The following is a 22,235-nucleotide window of genomic DNA, read 5'->3' as shown; positions in this document are numbered from 1 at the left end:
TACCCTTTGTTGCAAATGTGGCTAAAACGCACTACAAAAAATTTCATAATTGCAGTTTTTTAAACCACAGAAACCCACTATGTCTATGCACGATATTTCTTCCATGGCTATCCCAGGGAATCTTCACAAACGGTCAAGCATAATGTAGAAACCTACTGATAAACTAACAAATAATTTATGACCTCCTTCCAAACCAATAACGTATTTTAAACATTATTACAGATTGTATATTTTTTATAAACGATATAAAAAAAAAATAAAAATAAATATTTAATCCTACATTTATAATCTATAAGCTATGATTAATCCAAATAATATTGTACAGTTGTGCTATAATATTTTTTTCCAAAAATACAAAGGCTCGATTAATTTTATAAACAATTAAAATAAAAATGTTGAAAAAATTCGTTGAAAATTCTAACTTAGATATTTAAACAAAGAATAACGATTTTGATTATTTTGTTGTAGGTAATTCAAAATGAAGGGACTAATGGAATTTGTACGTAAATTAATAAAATATTTAGATTCATTTTAAGCTAATCTATTTGAACTGTATAGGCCTATCGCTGAACAGTAAAATTGATGATTATAATAGCTATATTTATATATTATAACTACAGTTATATAATATTATAGACTGACAAAAATTTCAGAAAACCTCAGAATAGTTCTTCATACCCAGCGATTTTTCATTGAGTTACAATTAAAAAAAAAAAACATTACATTAACTTACCTAATGATGACGAGACACAATCAACAGCTACTTACTCTATAGCAGCACGTTATCTACTGAACATTTTTTTTCTGTTGGTGAAAAAAAATAAATAACCCATAAGGGAGATTTGACACCCCCTCTCAGTAAATTATATTAATTATAAACGCAAACGATATACCTTCAAATAAAAAAAAAAAAAACAAAACACTTAAGAACTGTTATAAATATCATCATTTTTAAGTCATTAAAATTAAGTAATATTTAAAAACCAAAAATATGAATAAAATATGCATTACAATCAGAATAAAAGTTACGAATTTATATACTTACCGTCATTAAAATTTCTGTACAAACACTGCTCAAAATTGTAATCCTTGTTCTTAGTCCTATCGCAGAGAGTAATTAATAAAAATATATGTACTTACTAAACACTTTTGTCGTAAAAATATTGCTCTCTTGTACAAATTCTGACATTTTTTATTAAAATAAATGATCACTTACATTACTACCTTAGCACACTATTTAAATCTCGAACAATATATTCAAGACTAATCACAATTATTGGTTACCGCCATATTTACTTTTCCATGAGATATACATAAATGGAAAAAATATCTTTTACAACAGCACAAGTAAAAAGGAGGGAATTTATGTTTTATTTAATATAAAAATAAATATTACGATATAGAATATTATAATATATTATTAAATTATTTTTCATTATGATATTCCTGAACCAATGAAAAATATGATAAGGTATTGTCAAATGTAGTCAAATGTATTATCATTTAAAAATCATAAAGATTATTTTAAGTCAATTATAAAGTGTATAAATAAATAAATAAAAACAATAATAATTAATCATAAATATTATATTTAAGTTAATTATTAAACTAAAATAATAAAAAACCAAGCATTTAATTTATGATGTTTGCTATCATAATATAAATTATTCTTACATAAATTGAAATTATTGATAACACTTTAAAATTTAAATCAATATTATATTGCTGAAATTAATTAAAATTTTTATCCTCAAGTACAATTTGGTAGTTTTTACACAGATTAACAAAATGTAAGTTTCAATAGCTTTATAAAAAAAAAAAAATTAAACTGATAAAAAAATAGTTTATATTTGCATAGTTTTAATGAAAAAATTATGGTTTCCTACATTTTACTGCATTAGCATTGAATTAATTTTTGATTTTTATAAATTACAATAAATTTGTTAAAAAAAAATAAATTTAACATACTTACCTAAAAAGTAACAATGCTTGTTATGTATGTTACAAAAAACAGAGATAAATTATAATATAATCAATCTTAATACTATTATAGTTAAAAAATGACGAATATTGAAAATAACAAGAACATTTTAAATAATCACAATAGAGCACGCATTTTGTTGTAAGGCTTCTATAAAACATGAGATCTTGCAAAAACAAGTTCAATAGAATATTAAAATATTTTTTTTTATTTCAATTAGGTGTATTGTTTTGTTTGAATTTATTTACTACATATATGATTGAACATTTTATTTTCCAATGCTAATATTATTGAATTTTACATTTTTGGAAGTATTTGTATAGTTTTAATGCTTAATATTAATAAATTATTTCTAGTATATTAAAGTTAATTCTAATATTTTATGAATGGTTATCAGTAATCACTAATCAACTATAATTTCAAGGTTAAAATAGTATATTTGTAAAGTTAATTCATTAATCAAAAAACAAAATTACCAACTTTTTAACTAGCAATTGAAAGTTTTAAGTTTGCAGCTGTTATAAATACATTATGATGTATACATATGAATTATTAGGAAACTATAGGTTTATTAATCCAATGGCAATAAAAATACATTAAATTAATAAAATAATATTTTAAATGTTTATTGTTACTTAATTTTTACAATATCTTGGATTTTATGGTATATTTCTAAACTTATAATGTCATTAGAAGATATATTATTAACATATAACTAACCTGTTTAAAGTAATAAAATTACTGTGAAAAATTAAAATATTTTATAGATTACTTATGTATGTATATATAATAGTATATGATTTTAATACCATGAAATAACATAAAGATATCAAAACCTACATAATATAAATGCAATCTAAAACAGATTTTGAAAAAAAAAAAGATAATCAATATAAGTACAGATAGATGTTTACAAAACAAAGAAATAAATATATTTAAACATGATATCAATTGAAAAAATATTCTTTACACAACAACTAACGTTAAGGAAATTATTGCTATAATTTATTAATCAAGCGCACATAAAAATAAATAAACATTATATACTTTAACAAGTTTTTTAAGAAACTGTTCTTTCCATTAATATAGTGCAGTATAAAAATGCAAATTTACTTTTTTATTTCAATAGATGCAATAATTTTTAAACATTGCATTTTATATTTTTTTTTTTGACAAATATAACTTTTTTTTAATATTATTAATGTGAGTACTAATTTAAATACAGAATTTATATTTCATAAATCACAAAATTATATACATATGTCTACCATACATAAACATTATATAAAGTATATATTATTTAAATTCAGTCGCCGTTATGTATTAAAAGAAAACAATGTTTTCTATTGGTTGTCTTATCAACTTCTATAATTAATTTTAATTTCGTAACTTATCCATTCATACTAAACTATATTAGTTCTACAGTTATATTGTAAAATAATAGTTTTCAAAACCATATAGTTAAGACAAATATTTTTAAGCATTTACAAATTTCAAGTGGACAACAATTTGATGCTATTTTAAATTAAAGCTATATATTTTCTATAACCAACATTAAATTCTATGTATAGAAAAAAAGTATGTAATTAAATGCTTATCAAATAACTCATTGATAGAAAATTAAGCTCAAAAACCTAAATACTTTCAACTAAATTTAAATCAAAAAATATTTCTATTACTGTTACACGAGATTACCCTTTGAATAATATAAATGGCCTAATTATTTTTATTTACAATGTTAATACCAGTTTTTATACATGAAAAGTTAATAAAAAAAAAATCTGTAAAAATATTAATAATATATAATATATAAAATATACAATATACTTATAATATATTATATATATAAAATATACAATATACTTATAATATATTATATATAAAATATACAATATACATATATTTTGTAAGATTAATGTTCAATTTGTATACATAAATATTGAAGTATATACAGTTCAAGTTAGATTTAGGTTCAAAAAATAAGTAGGGAGGTTAAAGTGCATCATTATAGAGGTAGACATTTTATGTAGGCTTAATAAAGAAACCACTAATATAAGAATTTATGATTACAGAGCTACTACTATAATTTTGTTGGTGTAACAGATACATACATTAACATACAAAAAAGTATTTATAAGAGTATATTGTCGTTGAAAGAAATATTATCATGACAAATAAATAAAAAATAGTCAACTGAACAGATCATCATAATGTTGATTACATATCATGTTAATGTTTGTTGATTTTTTGCTCCATAAATAAAATGGAATGGAAAAAAATGAATACTAATAAAAATTGTAAATCATGGTTTGGTTTGGATTGAAAAATAAAATTATATCAAAACTCAATTTGATTTAGCACAATATTAAAATCTATTGATATAATGCGTGCAAGACAAGAATACAGATTCGATACTTAATTCAAATTTACTCTTAAGCTATAATATCTCACGTACACACATAAGGACAAAAAAAAAAAAAAATTAAAATGAGGAATTTGACGAACCTTGCGTACTACGCATGATCGTTATTTGTTGACAAGATTTAGAGGTGTTTCATCTTGAACGGGTTCTTCAATTATAGTTTGTACAGCTGCTGAATTTGGCGATGGTGGTTGCTCTACTTCATAGCTTTCTTCTAATTTAGTGTCTTCTGTTTTTTTAATTTTGATTTTTTTCTTATTCATGCTTATGTCCATACCTACACAATAATAAACTGTTAAGTATTTTTAACCGTTCTGATTCATTATCGGACGGCTCCACAGTAAGCTGTAAGTGGGCATGTGACATTCACAAACAATATATCTTCGGCTTATATTATTTAATAGTAAAATAAATATTTATTATAATAATAATAATGGAATTTTTCACATAGAACAATAAAAGATAGTAAACAATTTTGAACCCATTTCCATAAAGCATTACAAATAAGATTAAACAGAATTAAAGATACTACATTCTTAACAGGTTCATTAATCATTATTACTTAGCTAAGCAGCAGATAATAACAACCACCACCCACTAGCTAATATTAAAATTAAAAAAGCACATAGTAACTATCCACCATGAAAATGTTTATAATTGGAATAACATTTAAATTATCAACACAATAATTAAAAAGTATCAATAAGGCCCAATTCAATATAATCATGAAAAATAGGATTTTTTAAATATACATTAAATATTCTTATCGCATATAAAATTTTACTAGTTACAAAAAAAATGTAGAATAAGTCAATTTTTATAATGAAAAATTTGATTATAATCCTGTATCAATTAATTATTTAAATTATTATTATGTACTATAAATAATGAATAAACAATATAATAGGTGTAAGCATATAAAACATTTACTTTTTATACTATTTTTCTAGAGTATGAATAAAAGATTATTTTTTTTAATGAACTAAATCTCACTTAAAAACCCCAATATATCTAATTGTTGACAGCTAATTTATTTATAAATACTTAATATTATAAAAATTATAAATACTTAATATTTTCAAATATATTTAATTTTTACACAATTAATTATAACATGTTATTATTAATTACAAAAGTATTATGTTCATGCTAACAAAAATAATGCATTTATTATGAAACTTTTTGTGATAAGTTAGTAATTATGGTGAGTTTTTTAACATAAACAATAAACTAATTTGAAAAAATAAAATTAAACTAAGCATATTACAAGCTGTTTTAAATATAATAAAATAATAATAATAATAATAATAAACAAGAAGTTTGACTTTATATATTATCAACTTTTACCGCATTGGCATTCTTACCTGAAGCAAGCGTAAAATCTTGTATAATTGTCCTGACCACCGCTTAATTTTAGTTTTTAATGTGCTGCGGTTGCATAAATATATTAGTGTACCAAAAAAAAAAAAAAAAAAAAAATACAATTATTTGGCACTTAGCTAGAGTATTACTACACAACGTGAATAATAAAAGTAACTAGAAGGGTGTTAGTTCAAGACAGAAAGGAGACGTCCGAAATATTTTTAAAAAACAGAAATATATTAGGTTTTTAAATAAAGAAGGAAATATATTTGATTTTTTTCTAGTATAATAATATATAGACGAGAATGCTAACCGTTGTCTGATCGTTTTCTACGTTGTCTAGTATGAATAGTATCACGTCTCATGGTGGGTGGTCTAATTTTTCCATGTAATTTGTAGTATAATCCACAAGCATTACACACTGGGTCTTCATTTAGTCGTCGCCATATTGTTGAACATGTAGTTCCACAATTGCTACACATTCTTTGAACCGACGATTCCCTTGCCTAAATAAAACCATTATTTACAATAAGTAAATTATGAATAACTATATTACTCATTATTACACTTACAGTACGTTTCCTCGGTATGTTGGGCGAAGCATTTATATCCTTAACTTGCTGTTGTACTTGATGACCATCTGAATACCGCCTAATTGTAGCTTGTGTCTGATATATCTTGCGCTTTTGGTCTGATGATACTAATTTACCACGCACCACAGTAGCGCCCTTGGGTGTGCCAGGAGACTGACCATCATCACTTTCAGTGGATAATTCTTGAATATGAGTAGCAGCAAATAACAGCATACCCATACGGTCCGATGGATCTGTAGGTGCATTTGATTGACCTTGATTGTTGGCCCATTCACCAACTTGCATAACTTGTGGACGTAATTCAGATGTTGTACCATCAGGATTCTATAAAAATGAAATAATTTTATAATAATACTGAAACAACTATTACAAATTAGAATACTGACTTTTGTTTGAAATATTAAAGTTTGACCACTGCCTTGTAAATTAGGCCATGCATAAGCAGGCTTTACTATAACAGCAGGGGAATTAGAACGGATTTTTTTAGTTGTCCAATTTGTAACATTTCCTTCGTCTGATGAATTAGTATCATCACCAGCAACTTGTGTACGAAAACCACTTAATTCCAATGCCCGGGTTGGACAACTTTGTTTACGACGGTCTTTACTCGAACTAGAAGCCTAATAAAAACACAATAAAATACAGTCAAAGATATTAGATTTTTATGAAATTCAATGAAACTTACCCAGGAAGTTGGAATGCAATTAACTAAAGAAAATTGCTTTTGGCCAATTTTATGAGTACCATTAACAATTGTACCATTTACCATTGGGAATTGAACACTAGCAATGACTTTTGGTCCTTCCTGTTGTTCATAATTTTCACTTCCATCATCATTTTTAGTACTATACAAACCATTGAAACTATTAATATAATATAATTAGTTTGGTTGTGAATAATAACAAATAATTATAAATTTTTATTGAAATTAAAATAAATTGTACTTACTATTCTTCATCATAATCATCATCAGGTTCAGTTTTAACTACGATAATATTTTCATCGTCATTATATGTTCCATACTCAGCATTATTATCAGTACAAATAGTGTCATCTCCTGAAACAGTTTCTTCTGAATCGTGAGCTATTGTCACCTCTGCTGCCATTTCATCACACCCTTGAATAACTTCAACTATATATGAATAAATGTAAAATAAACTTACATACCTAAGTATATTTAAATATACACTATATTACAAGTGTATATTTTAAAACTTACCATGAGAAGCTAGAGATGCATTTGTTTCATAAGGTGGAGAAGTAGAACTATTATTCATGTTATTAGCTGAACTATTGGCTTTAACATAACGAGGGTCAGATGATACACCCGATGATGACGAGTGATTTGAATCTGCAGGACTGTACACATATTCAGAATTTGGTGAATTCTTTGCTTCCTCCTATTTTAATTTAGAATATTAATTTTAATTCTATCCATACATTTTTAAATATTCTTACGATTGTTGGCTTTTTAATCATATCATACAAAACACGTTCTTGACGTTTATATGTTTCTCTATGGCTGTAACATTGTTCAGTATTTTGCACACATTTTGAGCAGAGTTTATTTGGCATATCTTTAGCATCGGTAATTTGTACCTAAAACACATTTTTATAATAAATAATATATAACGTGGATTAATGTAATTTTTTTTTGTAAAATTATGTAATAGTTATAATCTACAATTCTATGAAAATACACATAACAAGTCGTAAAAGCACCAACTTCAGATTTTTAAACATAAAATTACTTTATATATTATTGGTTAGGTGTAATGAAAAATAATTTGTTAATTAAAATACATATTTTTAAGTGAAATGTTAAGTTCGATTATTTGGACATACTATTAAAATTTAACCATAAAAATAGTTAAAACAATTGATCCATAAAATCAATAAACAACAGATAAACAAGTATTCAAATAATATAATCATATTAAATATTTTATATAATTATAAAATTAAAATCATTTAACTTGGAAAAGTAAAAATAACATTTAATTAACCATCTTGTTTATATAATTTTAATAGTATTCTATATTAAATTAATATAGAATAATCACATTACATAAAATAAATATACATGAATAAGTTTTCTAATATATACCTAGTATCATTCTATGAATACTGCGTGTATTATATTATATGGCAATTTTTAAATTAACTGTTGGTGAAAATAGGTTATTATTCATTCAGTAGTTATTATTATTATTATTATTAACGCGATGTGTTATATCTCAGATATATGTCGTTGGACATTACTTGAAAAATAAGGGCCGACCGAAATAGAAGAATATCGTTTGCCTATACTGATTAATGTAATAAATATTATACATAATAATATATTACTGGAAACGTTAACACCGGAAAAAAAAACAACCACCGATTACCGCGTGCTTTCGCCAGATGTGCGACGCATTTCCGTTTTTGGACCACGGCGGTGACGATGTATAGTACGGATTAAGATCTAAATGCCATTTAGACGTGTAGAAACTAAATATATTATCTTAGTCCGAGACGTGCAAGAGTGGACAGGTATTATAACGTCATCATTCTCAGGTGAAATCTTAATTTTTTGAAAATCGGACCCAAAACTTGGTGTGCCACAAGAACGGTGAACAATAACATCAAGTACAAAAAAGACGCAGAACTGTAAAAGTGAAAAAAACCGACCAAAAGGAATGAAACGCGGGCAGCGTGATAAAAAAAACCAGGGGCATAGCCGCCACAGAGCACGGGAGTTACCGGGGCGGCTATAAATAAAACCTGTTTGTGCCGAATCTTTGGTGGAGGGGAGGAAGTAATGTACGGACACGCAATGAGGGAAGGACGAAAATAAAAATAAATTATATCAAATAAAAATAACTTGCACGCACGCGCGTACGTATAACTAAAACATGTGTGTGTTAATGATAAAAACGACGCGGAGAGCCAAAATGTCAATATACATATCATTATAATATTACCATACAAGTATATAACATTAACCGATAAAAACGATTGTTCAATTACAGAGTAATATAATATTACGTTACGAACGAATTTCAACCATATCATTAATATTAATATTTTCTGGTTTCCGGTGAAAATGGTTTTTATCATCGCCGTGTTATTGTTACTACACACAATTGTTGACATTATAATACGCATAATAATAATAATAATAATGATAATAATTATATATATATATATTATAATAAAAACAAAAATCAACGGCGATGATAATTATCGTATGTGTGTGTGTGTGGTGACAACGCAATCAGACGCACGCGCGAGAACGCGAGGCGCGTGATTACGCGCTGCCAAACAATGGCCTATCATAAAGCGGTCGCCATTATCAATAACGTTGGCGGGCCGCGGGCTGCGGCGGCGGCGAGGGCGATGAGAAGAGCGCGCGCGCGCACGCCCGTTATGAAACGAACGGCCGACAGAGATACGGCGGACGGGTTTGGCGCGGTGGCCGATTATTATCGTCCGATCGGACGTAAGCCGTGTTCTACGAGTGGCCGTACACCGCACGCACGATATGCGGTTAACGGCGACAGACACACCGCGAAGAGTACGGACGGACGAATAGATAAATAAATAATATGGATAGATAAAGAATGAGCTTGATAAAGGGGAAAGAAATAATAATAACAATAAGTGGCGGCGGCGGCGATGATAAAGCCGCGCAACGCCATTATCGGCAGCCGCCGAACGCATTATCACGTTTTCGTGTTTTCCCGTATTATCTCGGCCTGTTAACAATATTTCCCGTTCTGTTAACAAGACGACCGCCCGCCATAAACAAATAATATTAAATACGATTATGATTTACGCTCGGCACTGTCCGCTTACCCCGAATACACGGTAGATTTTCTCCGGCAGCGAGGGCACCTGGTTGTTGAACACCGATTCGCCTTCGTCCGCCTTCAGCGTGTTTAGGCACAAACGGCACATCTGATAGAGATCTGTCGGGCTCGTCGTGGTCATCGTCGTCGTGATCGTCGTCGTTTGGCTCGTGATGGACATCGTCGTCGTCATTGTCGTTGTCGTCAACGCCGTTGTCAGCGTCGCCTGTGGTGGCGGCGGCGGTGGAGGCGGAGGCGAAGACGGCGGCTCTTTCGTCTCGCCGTTGGTGCTGCTGTCCATTGTGCGTCTATATCGTCGTATAGCGTGCGGATGCAAAACTTACTGAATAAATCGTTCTCAGCCCAAAAACGGGCGATTACACTTCTTTGTCGTCGGTTCTAACTGCGTTGGCTGCTCGCACGCGTATTTAACCCGGTCGATCGCGTTACTACATAATAAAAACTAATTTTCCCGGATAGAGTATACTTTTGTTTTGAAAAAAGTTCCTTCGAAAACGATTCGGAACGCTGAGAGTCGATAGTTGGCGGGTGGCCGATGGGCAATACGTACGATAAACCGTGTACACACGAAATGACGCTATCACACACGGACGATTATTAATCTCGGTAAACGCAAATGGCGGTCCTGCACTGACTGCGGTGGCGGCGGGGCTGGGGGGGGGCTTGGCTATCATCGTCGGTCGGGCCCGACCGCCATAGTCCCATCACCCCCGCTCCATCGGACGGCCAGACACCGCGACCCCCGACACCGTTGCGACGACGCGCGAACCGTTCCATGTTGGCGGCACTGCGGACCGCGTTATCCCAAAACGACGTCGACGAAAGCCCCCTTCACCCCTCACCTACTTATGGAGCGCGAACGCCACCGCTGACAACAAAGAACCGCGCGCGCGACTGATGCAAGGACGATGTAATCGGCGTAAACGTATTATCGCCGCCAAAGAGGTTCCGACTTCGGAGAGCTGCCGTTTCGGCTCTTAACAACCACGATATATTATAATATTGTATAATAATATGATATCTTGCAATAATATCTTTTTTTATTATAATTTTCACTGCTTGCCTGTTATAGTTAATGGTATCATTTTTAATTTTTATCATTACACAATTGATTCTAATTGATAGTCGTCACAAAACACGAAGCGACCGTCCGTTGATACTTGTAAACACGTACTAATTATAGGACACTGCAATGCAATACTGCATAACAATTTAATATCTTTTCGTGGGATACGAAACGTACTATATGGACAGTACTACAACAACTGCATATATAGTATATAGTGTAAGTGTGTAACAGTGTGACACTACTATAGTACTATGTAGTATATCTATATAGTGTCTGCAGTCTGCACTATGCTGTTGTTGCCCAGCTGCAGCAATGCTGTGGACAAGTGTCAAACTTATACATACGTCACGCAGTCTAGCGGCATCACACAATATTCTTAGTTGTGATTAACCACAAAATATGTGTGCTCTAAAAATATTGTTTATTGTACATTTTACCTATGTAATTAAGGATTTATTTTAGATGATACTATTTAAGTTTAAAATAAAATTAAAAATGTCAGAAACGATTATTATTATTTCTTTTTCATTGCTTCAGTAGCCAACAGGCATTTAATAATACTTTGGTTACTAACTTCCTTAGAAAAAAATATTTTTGAGAGCCAAATTTATTTAGTTCTATTTAACAAAGTCGCTATGCTATAATATTAATTTTTTTGTTGTCCATAATACTTCATAATAATATGAAACTTTCATCGTATAATTTATACACAAATATAAATAATAATATAGGCAATGAATAAAAATGATAAATGATTAATATCGAATAAATTATGTATACTAATCTATTTGAATAATAACAAAAATTACTTAAATAGTTATTTTTTTGTTGAAATACCTAATTTTGTCGAAATTTAAAGTTGAAATGACAAAAAAATTGTGGTTATGTATTATTAATTCTTTTTGGTACGTTCATGGAAAAACATGAAAAATCGTTAATTACATTTTTTTCAAGTTGCTGCAATTTAAATTGGACATCTTATAAATTTACAACTATAAAATAATTTGCAAATTTTGTAAAAACTTGAACTTTTTTAAAAGCTTATAAATAACGAGTTCGGTTTTATGTATTTTTGTTTTTTTTTTTAATTATAGGTATTACTTATAATTATAGAGAATCTTGCTCTACATATTGTAACTTTCTGACTTAGGATATATTTTTTTATCAACATTTATGAAAAAATAAGTTTTAAACATCGATTGCTGTGAATTAAAAAAAGTTTAAATATTTTGAAAATTTCATTGTGTGAAAACGATAATTTTTTAAGTTATTATTATGGAATATTTCAATTTTCAACGGTTTATATAGATATGTATTTATAATAACAAAATATTTAAGGATTATTTCTTATAACTTATAATACATTTTAATTTCCTATCGCATAAAAACTTGAATTTGAACGCTCCTAAAAACTTTAAATAAAATCATTATTTCACAGTTATGATATCTAGCTATAAGCTATATCTATACTTATTAGCTACCTATAAAATATTCTACAAAAATATAGTATTTTAATACTTTATAAACATTGAAAGTGACTTACAGATTTTTGGATGCAAATTGTTATTTATTTCTTTTATGCTTATTGATAGAATAGTCATCTATACAAATATACAATCGTTATTTTAGTGTACACAATATAAGCATTAAACACTAACATCCAACACTGAAACACAGTAATTATTTATTCTGATTTATAAGAATACCTAATATTTAATAAGTTAAAATATAAATTAATCGGATTAGAGAGTAAACTATGAGTATAATAAAATGAGTAATCTATGCTAACATAGGTACCTACTGTCATCGTCTATCTTATTTTTACTTAAGAAAATATGAACTTAAACAATTTTTTCGGTTACATTCTCTTCACTGAATATAATATTTCGTATATAATAAGTTAATATTAGTATCTACTTAATAAAAAAATCTAAAAATGTAACATGGACCATGATTAATACATATTATATTAACTACTACGATAAATCCATTACTACTGATCTCTCTCTCTCTCTCTCTCTGACATGTTGGTTATAGTTCACCTTCATACCTATAGACAATGAACTATCATAAGAAATCAAATTTATGACAAAAATAATCACTAAATTTGAAATCTGTATCTGAATACTCATGAAAGTAAATTATAAAAGTGTCGAAAAATGTCGACATTCTAAAATGTCAACAATTATAGAACAACGATTACAATATTATTAACATTATTGCGGTGGTAAAAATATGTACTTATTTGGACACTAATTTACCTCTATCACGGCGGCACATACAGGACAATAACATTTTTACTACCATCATTGTACCTTTTTCATTACTTTATTATCTATACTATAATGTATACAACTATCAGGTAGGTAGATATTATTAACTGTGGCAACCATGCATAAAGCATAATATTATGATCATAGACCTTAAACTCACAGACCGGCCCTGCCTGTTTGTTTTAATAATATACACATCATGAGCCAAGATTGAGGACACTGATAAGTGATCGAGTATATGAATTTTGAGTGACTAATAGACCATGCACTCACGCAATTATAAGAAATTGGAATATCTTTTATAAAAATATAAAAGTTATATTATTTAATATTTATTTATAATTAAATTATCGCGTATCCGATTCGAATTCACAGGACTGGCGCAATATGACTATATGAGTATAAATTATATTTGTATTAAATAATAATAATGTTTATTGTTGCTGACTGTTGTTATGAAGCATTTACAGTTTAATTATATTATTTATCTAAACATTAATAAAAATTAGATATAAACATAACATCTCAAAACCCAATGGCTGTGTTCGAGGAAATAATCTAAGGTTTATGATTGTAATAAATATGTATATATATTACCTATATACTTTTCTGATCACTTATAAATACAAAATTTTACATGGTTATGTAGTCTTCCAGGCCCCGTTGATCCCTGTTAATACATCGCTATTCTAGACTCGATGTTCTGATATAGCTACAGTGTTTTAAGTACCTGTATAGTTATGTGAGTTATTTGTTTATAAAAAAAATGCATTTAAAGTAGTCCTGAAAAAAATAACGATTTGTATTATATGATAGGTATATTAAATTTATCAGGTAACCCTATATTATAAGTTGTAAATTATAATTTATTACTAATAAGTAGTAAGTACACTTTTAATTGATTACTAGTATATTATAATTTTATTACATAATTCATAAGATTTGATTATCAATTAAAGGTATTTATATTAATGATAAAAATAATTAAGTCACCGAAATTTCAGATACTTGTTAACATTCAAACAATAATGTATAATATATCTAAATTAATAAATATATAAATAGAAAATTAATACTTGACACTTAACAAAAAGATACTTAAAAATGTTAAAACTTACATAATGTTCAATTATCCAATTACCTAGATACCTAATAAATAATAATAAAATGTTAATAATACTGAAAAAAACTTTTCTTAACATTCTGAATTAAAAATAAAAGATAAGTTCTGCGAATATTCAACTCAGGTAATTGCGAGATCGTTAAAAATAAGATCCAAGGAGGCATTTAAAAACACATTTTTGTACTATGAATCACTATCTAGAAAATGAATATTATTCCAAAGACACAATAAATTTATATTATACATTTTCTTTTTTGATTTTGAACAAGTATTTTTTATTTTATGTACTAACTACCAATTAAAAGTATTATACATAGATACCTATTAGATAATAAAAAATAATGATACACTATTAATTTATTTTCTATGTTATAGAACAAATATTTTATGTTAGATCATATTATATATAATGAAAAATATTAATCTATCTGATATTTCTATGACTTAAATGAATAGTTACATTAAATTTTCATTGAATATATAGTAATATCATAAAACCAATGAAAAATAATACTTATCTAGTTAACTATTATTTAAAGATTGTAAATATGTAACGATAATTGACTGCCAGACTGCATATCGTTATTCTATTCATTTTTATACAGCTAGGTGTAGGAAGGTACAGTGACACTGAACCTGTGTATCAATTTATCAAGCGGGACAACCGTCCACCTTGTTTGAATGGTTGGTTGGGTGAGTGTTAAGTACATTTTGAGTATTATGATTTGAAAATAATATTGTTCATCAGTATTTTAGATATTCTTATTTAATGAAATTTACTGTGTATACTGTATACATATTATTCTACGTAGTACTTTTCAGGCAGTCTTTTTTAACTCCTACTAACTATTAATTGTAGCCAATATATTTATGTTGTAGTTTTTATATAAATAAAATCGTTATTATACGACGTAGCAGGGGCGGCATTAGGTTTGGTGAGGCTCTGGGCAATACATTCCGCAAGTCGCGAGTCCCTAAATTCATGACAACTTTAAGTTTTTAAAACCACCACTCACTACCAAATGAAGAAATGCAATAAACTAAAATACCTACATATTATATTTTTATAAATTATTCACTTGAGTATACATATATGTTTATATGTTAACTTATACTCAAACGTAATTTTATCTAATTATATTGGTTACTTATTAGTATATCATCTTTAATATATTGCAATTTGCAACCCATCTACAAAGTCAACACTGTAATTTTTTATTTGAGTTATAAATAATGACTAAATGCATTGTTGCTTTAAGCTGATATTTCATGATTTTTAATTATAAATTCAAATGATAATTGGGCTCGCCTATAATAGTCGCATTGCTTCGTACAATATTAATTTTTAGTTATAAAATATTTATAAATAAATATTCATATTTGTATCCAACTATTCCATAATAGTTAAAGGTGATGGAATCAACTATCATATTCTTATATAGTAGTGAATATCTGTGTATTATAAAATTAATGACGCAACACAAAATACAAATATCCAAACATTTTTATTTACATACACATGTAATGTATGAGGACCGTTCGACTGCGGGGCCCTGGGCGTAGCCCTATTGTCCAGCCCTAAATTCGGTCTTGCGACGTAGTTTTTCAATTCATCGAGATCGGCGTCCGTCTATGAGCATAATTTCACAACTTATTTTTTATAATTATTACTGATAATTAGTTGAGTAGGTACTTATCATATCTTACTCGGAGTTATTTTTGTATATTTAATTGACATTTTTCTATATCTATGATTTAAAGATCGATTTATGAGTTAACAACATATCATTGATAATTATTACTACGAGATGGTGAGAAATCTGATAGACAAAAGTCTTAGCTTAGGTAACTCATGAATTGCGATTAGTCTTTAGCATTACCCGTGCAGTATAGTTAATAGTACAACGTCGTATGTGATAATAATTTTACGATAAAAAAAGATACTATATTGAGACACACCAGAATAAATAATTAACTAATAAACGTACATTTTAACATTGGTTTTATTTTCGTCTTTTTGAAAAACACGGTACACGATAATTGTGTGTGGAGTTCTATGTAATATCTCCGAAACCGATGATGTACGGAACGAATGCACCGCAATCGTCGTTATAGAAAAAGTCAATTATATGATTTATAAAACTTAATTCGTATAAGAAAGTAAATTTATAAATGAAAACTTTATTGTTATTTTTTTAAGATTTTTTGGATGATCAAAACATAATGACATTATTAAAGTCACGGCTCGCTTGGCTAAAAATATTATGCGTTCATGGTTTACCTCAATAATAAATCAATCGAAGTGAAATTTGATTTTATAAATATTAATAAGTAATTCAAAGTATAATTTAACCTTAAGAAGTAATTATAACCAATCGTAACGATGCATGCAGTAAACTGAGTTTATTATAAAAGTATACAACATTAGGACATCGATTGTGGATATAAATAATTCACATACAGTCATGATGTATGATTTATTTTTTATTATTATTTTCAATTCAGTTGCTGAAGCCATTAGTTTGAACATATTTTTATAAAACTTACATTCAATTTTATTTTGTCGTTGTAATATCATTAAATTCGTTTATTCAGTCCGGTATCTTCGAAGAAAGAAATGAGTTCGTTTAAGATATCTAGGCAAGAGTAGGCAGGATGTTTTCATAGAAGATACATGTACCCTATTAAGTTTCATCATTAAGTTTTGTAGAACACCTATTGACTATATTGCTATAATACATTCATAATATAATATTATAAGTTATAATAATCCTATAACTTATCATCCCTAATTATAACATTTAGCTCAGGTATTAAATTATACTATTGATAAGTAATAAATTAGTAAATCTAATCTGTGGTTGTACAATGTACTGACATATTATAATAAAGTTACCCCTTCCCATAAATATTCCTTAAGTTACACTTATATTTCTTCATATAGTAGGTGGTTTGCAAAGATGTGAAATGAAAGTGTTAAGTAATCAAAGTATAATATAATTTAATTAAAATGAGATCTTATTTCAAATAATATATGAATATGATATTGATAGGTATGTAAAATAGTATAGCATATGTCAAGACTCAGGGGTCACCAATTAATATTTTTGAAGGGTCTCAATAGGAATCTGAAAATTGTTCGCGGACCATCAAAATTTTATATAAATATTTTTAACATATAATAGGTACTATTTTAAAATTGGATGTAATGAGAAGAATATTTTTTTATAAATATGTTATTTATTTTTGTCTGCGGGATGGACAAAATTTGTTTGCGGGTTGCCATTTGATGACCCCTGGTATATGTTATACCTATATCATAATATAGTATATGACATATGGCTATATATATGTAGGTATAATAAACATTATCGAATATCAATTTTACATGTAACAATAAATCGTTTTATCGGTATGTGATTATGTGTTACAATGGTACATAGCGATATCATCAAAATCTATTTTTAATTATATTGAAAATTTCATTGAAGAATGTTGATATACAAGGGAATCTAGTACCCATATACTATTAGGCATTAGACTGGGTCGAAAAAAAATGGTTAGGTCTAGGGGAAAAATTCTGCCCCTATTTGTCCTCCTTAGCAACGGCCCTATATTTAACTCTTTATATTTAGTGTGTAAAATTTATTATATAATTACCTATATTTAGGATCGTTACAAATACGCGTGTCGAATCAAGTATAGTTTAGTTCCACAGGTACATGCTATAACATTTCATCAGTAAAATAAAATAAATCATAATATTTAGATTGTATTTTAATATATATTCGATATAACTGAGTGTCATTCCTAATTAACATCAACATCGTTTCACCGTTTAGTTAATATCTGTCATTGACACATCGTTTTGGCGTTTTATTTTTAACAATAATATTTATGTTGAATTAGGATTATATATCGGCTTCAGGAAATTTTCTTAATTGCCCCAATTATCTAGTTATTACTAAATATCACACAAAATATAGGTCCTAAATTATATCGCCCGGGTGGCGACTTCCATTAAGTGGCCACTTGATCCATATAATATAATCTGTATATATAAAATAACTTGTCCTGGGTGATTCATTATCGCCTAGCTGGAATCGCTGAAGCTACATGTTTGACATTTGGTTAGTAGTTTTGTTTTATGATGTAGAGGCCTACTAAGAGAGGATTTTTAAGAGAGAATTCTTAAGAAAGAAAAATTCATTCTCTAAGGAGTTAAAAAGTATTGAAGTGGGTAAACACGGAAAAGGAAAAGGTTATTTCCTGGTTTGATTTTTTTTTTTTTGAAACTTTTACCATAATGTTAATGGATAATTAATACCTAAATAGCCAACACTTTTTTTTTTTTAATTAGATAAATAGTGAATTAGAAATTCACATGGTTTTTTTAATAAAAAATTTGCAATTATATAATCAAACAAAAAAATAAAGAATATTTTATTACTATGAAATATTAATCATACTTTTATAGTTCAAAATGCAATCAATGTCCATGATTAATATTCTTTGGTTTGATTGTTAATCGTTATTAGTTAAAATATATTTTCAATTACTTATTGTTAAATTACATCGGCCAATTTGTATAGAGACGTATAGTACGAATTGATAAATTATTTTATAAATGTTTATTTATTGGAATTTTAAAACTTTAAACTAGAGATATAATCATTAATTCTGTTCGTCAAGTTTTTTGCTAAATATGACCGACAACTGAATACCGTCAAATCGGTATAGAAGTCATTAATTACAAAGACTGTTATAATCATGATCACAAAATATAAATTATTATATTGTGTCTATCCTCTTAATCCTATATGTATAATAATTGTATAAACTATAATAAAAATAAAAATGTAGAAAATATAAATTTACGAATCATTGCCCGGGCGTATAACTTAATTCATATGATATTCAATTAACCACTACGCGTTAGGATGATATTGGCAGCGCTATCTACCACCGGGTATTTGAACTTTTCATCGTGTAGCCGAATAACGGCTGTGTGCCTTTTTTGCATCTAAGCGGCGCTGTCGTATACGATTTTTTAAATCATATCATTTCAAGCTACACTTAAAATTCGGTATCTTTTTTCTTCACAAAATAATGTGATAATTTCACATTAAACCACCGTTACTCTAGTTTTTCCACAAGACAGATCGGTAGCTTATTTAGTTGTGATGTCGTAAGCGATCTACCTACATATTGTAATTCCGATATCAATAAACATAATATCATGCAATTATGTATATTGTATATATTAAATGTAATTGTAAATTTTATAATGATCCAATCAATACAATACGACAAATTTAATTAGTTATTTGAGATAACTATGGGGATATAATGATTTAGATATATAGCGAGACAAAAAGCGTCCCGTTCGTAGTTTGTTGGGACAAGAAGACGTGATGCTCAAAACCGGGAGGTATGGTCGCCCTAGAAAAATCGGATATACGACGGATAGGTTTAAGTGTTCGGCGCATTTTTGATTTTTTTTTTTTTTGTGTTATTTACATGTTATTCAAATAATGTTAAGCTTAAAAGGTATTCGTTGGTGAAACTGTGCAAAGACGAATACCAAGGAAAATTGTCAAAATAATATATGATTTATACCTGTAATATTGTGTCTATAATATTATATGCATTTAATAATTTTACTATTCACCTATTTTTCGTAATATATTAAGTACCTTGAAATGGGTCTAAATTTCGTTTTACCACTTTCCAAGAAAATTAGAATATGAATATTCCATTTTTGGTCATAGATTCAAAGAAGTCAACAATATTAAAGATTTCGGGGTGATCTTTTAACTAACCTTGATGTTTTCATCTCATGTAGAACAAGCCTGTTCTAAGCCTTACAAAATCTAGGTTTTTAATTAGAAATACAAAAGAGTTCAAGGATAAAATTTGTCTGAATATTATTATACGTCTTACCTACTTGTCAGGCCACTTCTTGAATACTCGTACTAATCAATAATATGGAATCTATGGCAAATAGCTTTAAATAAATCACTCGAGTGTGTTCAGAGAAGATTTTTATATATTATATATATTGGGTATTACAGACGACAGCATGCTACTGATGACCTTTTTCCTTTCTTGTTTACATTATTAAGAATAATTCAAGAAAGTCTAAAAATGTAGACTAATGTTTGGATATTAGAAGCCGACGTAATGACATATTATACTTTGTGTCAAAACTTTTAAACAGAACTATATCATGTCTTGAGCTTCTGAAACTAGTATATGTCCCTCAATACATTTCTCGTTCCTACAAAAAAATCACAAAACATTGAACGGATATAATACACAATGAATCGTATTGTGTGTGAATTTAATAATTTAATTAATATCGAAATATTCAATAAAAATAAGTATGGAATTCTCATAGTGAATCTATATTATGATTACTCAATATTTCACTATATTATGCGTAATTTATCATGTAATTTTTAATTATTTCTGCTATAAATGTTAAGTACCTACTTACTTAAGTAAATTAATGTATGTAGTTATTTTTATTTTTACAACACATAATGTATTATTTTTGTTATATTTCTTAAATTGTGCGTGATCCTAAACAGGCATTTAAATAAATAAATAGTGCACACAGTATACTATATATTTTATTAAGCAACTACCCTCCACCATTCTTGGCAGTTGTATTCGCCTTTGGTTTAGTGTTAATTGGTAATGGTTGGATAATATACCTGTGGCGTATAACGAATACGGTTTAAGTGTATTTAGGTAAAATTGTATTGTAGTTAAAGTGTGTTTAGGTTGAATCGTATTTCGGTTTGATGGAAATTAAACTTTGGTGTACTTCGCTCGCGGGCAAATTGGGCCTAGTTGAATATGACGTATTCAAGTAATAAAAGTGAAAAGAAAATTTCTATGAGAGCTTTTTGCCTTTGGAATTTGTTTGTTCATGTAAGTTTATTTTCAGTACATAAATATTTTTGTACAGTAATACAGTTTATTAAGCTATCTAAAATAAGCTTTTAATACGACATTTATTTCTTTTCGTTTCGATGTTGGTAGTTTTATCATTTGTGTATACGTAAGGTAATTTTTCTATAATATTTCGAAGTAGTGATTCTTTATGTCACATAATATGTGCATACTAAAATAATAATAGAATACCACCATACGAAGTTTTAGGGATGCAGTTTTAGCTACAACACTATCGAAGTTCAACATTACCGGTATAATTCATAATATTGTCATGTGCTTAAACCCCCTTATAGCATTTACTCCCTATGGGGCGGCCTATGATTATTTCTGATCCATAAGTTAGGTTAAAGAAACAACGAAACTCCTCTTATACTCGTATATCTATATATACAATAGAGGTATTATTATTATACATTTGATAGACGATAGACGAATAAACTGTATATGGGCGCTCTCATTTTTTAAAAAAAAACCTAAAACAATGAATAATAAATAAGAAGACAATATAATTGATGCATCCACGCTATTTTAATAACAGCAGTTTAATCATGGTGAATAGTTGGTTTATAATGTAATAATATTTATTGAAAATATT

General features: G+C 28.0%; 1 protein-coding gene across 5 annotated transcripts; it reads right to left on the bottom strand.

The window, feature by feature from the left end:
- Positions 1–4,318: 4,318 nt before the first annotated feature.
- Positions 4,319–10,843, bottom strand: LOC112593636. 5 transcript variants are annotated; one of them, XR_003114602.1, is made up of 10 exons: positions 10,199–10,843; positions 7,817–7,957; positions 7,578–7,758; positions 7,307–7,490; positions 7,044–7,221; positions 6,745–6,978; positions 6,338–6,682; positions 6,079–6,271; positions 5,768–5,831; positions 4,593–4,680 (listed from the first exon to the last, which is right to left on the bottom strand). XR_003114602.1 is itself a non-coding variant. In XM_025338130.1 (9 exons), exons 1-9 carry the CDS (start codon positions 10,490–10,492, stop codon positions 4,508–4,510), a joined length of 1,923 nt encoding a protein of 640 aa, XP_025193915.1. In that variant the 5' UTR covers positions 10,493–10,842; the 3' UTR covers positions 4,319–4,507. The 5 variants fall into 5 exon arrangements, 4 of the variants coding, with proteins under 4 accessions (XP_025193915.1, XP_025193917.1, XP_025193916.1 ...); XM_025338130.1 differs by lacking the exon at positions 5,768–5,831 and having other exon boundaries at positions 4,319–4,680; positions 10,199–10,842; XM_025338132.1 differs by lacking the exon at positions 5,768–5,831 and having other exon boundaries at positions 4,319–4,680; positions 7,044–7,203; positions 10,199–10,842.
- Between the last annotated feature and the right edge of the window lie 11,392 nt (positions 10,844–22,235).

The sequence above is a fragment of the Melanaphis sacchari genome, unplaced genomic scaffold, assembly GCF_002803265.2.
Source record: "Melanaphis sacchari strain LSU unplaced genomic scaffold, SCAv2.0 Contig20_pilon_pilon, whole genome shotgun sequence".
Classification (NCBI taxonomy): Eukaryota; Metazoa; Arthropoda; class Insecta; order Hemiptera; family Aphididae; genus Melanaphis; species Melanaphis sacchari.
The sequence above is the reverse complement of the archived record's forward strand: the minus strand, read 5'-3'. Positions and strand labels throughout refer to the sequence as shown.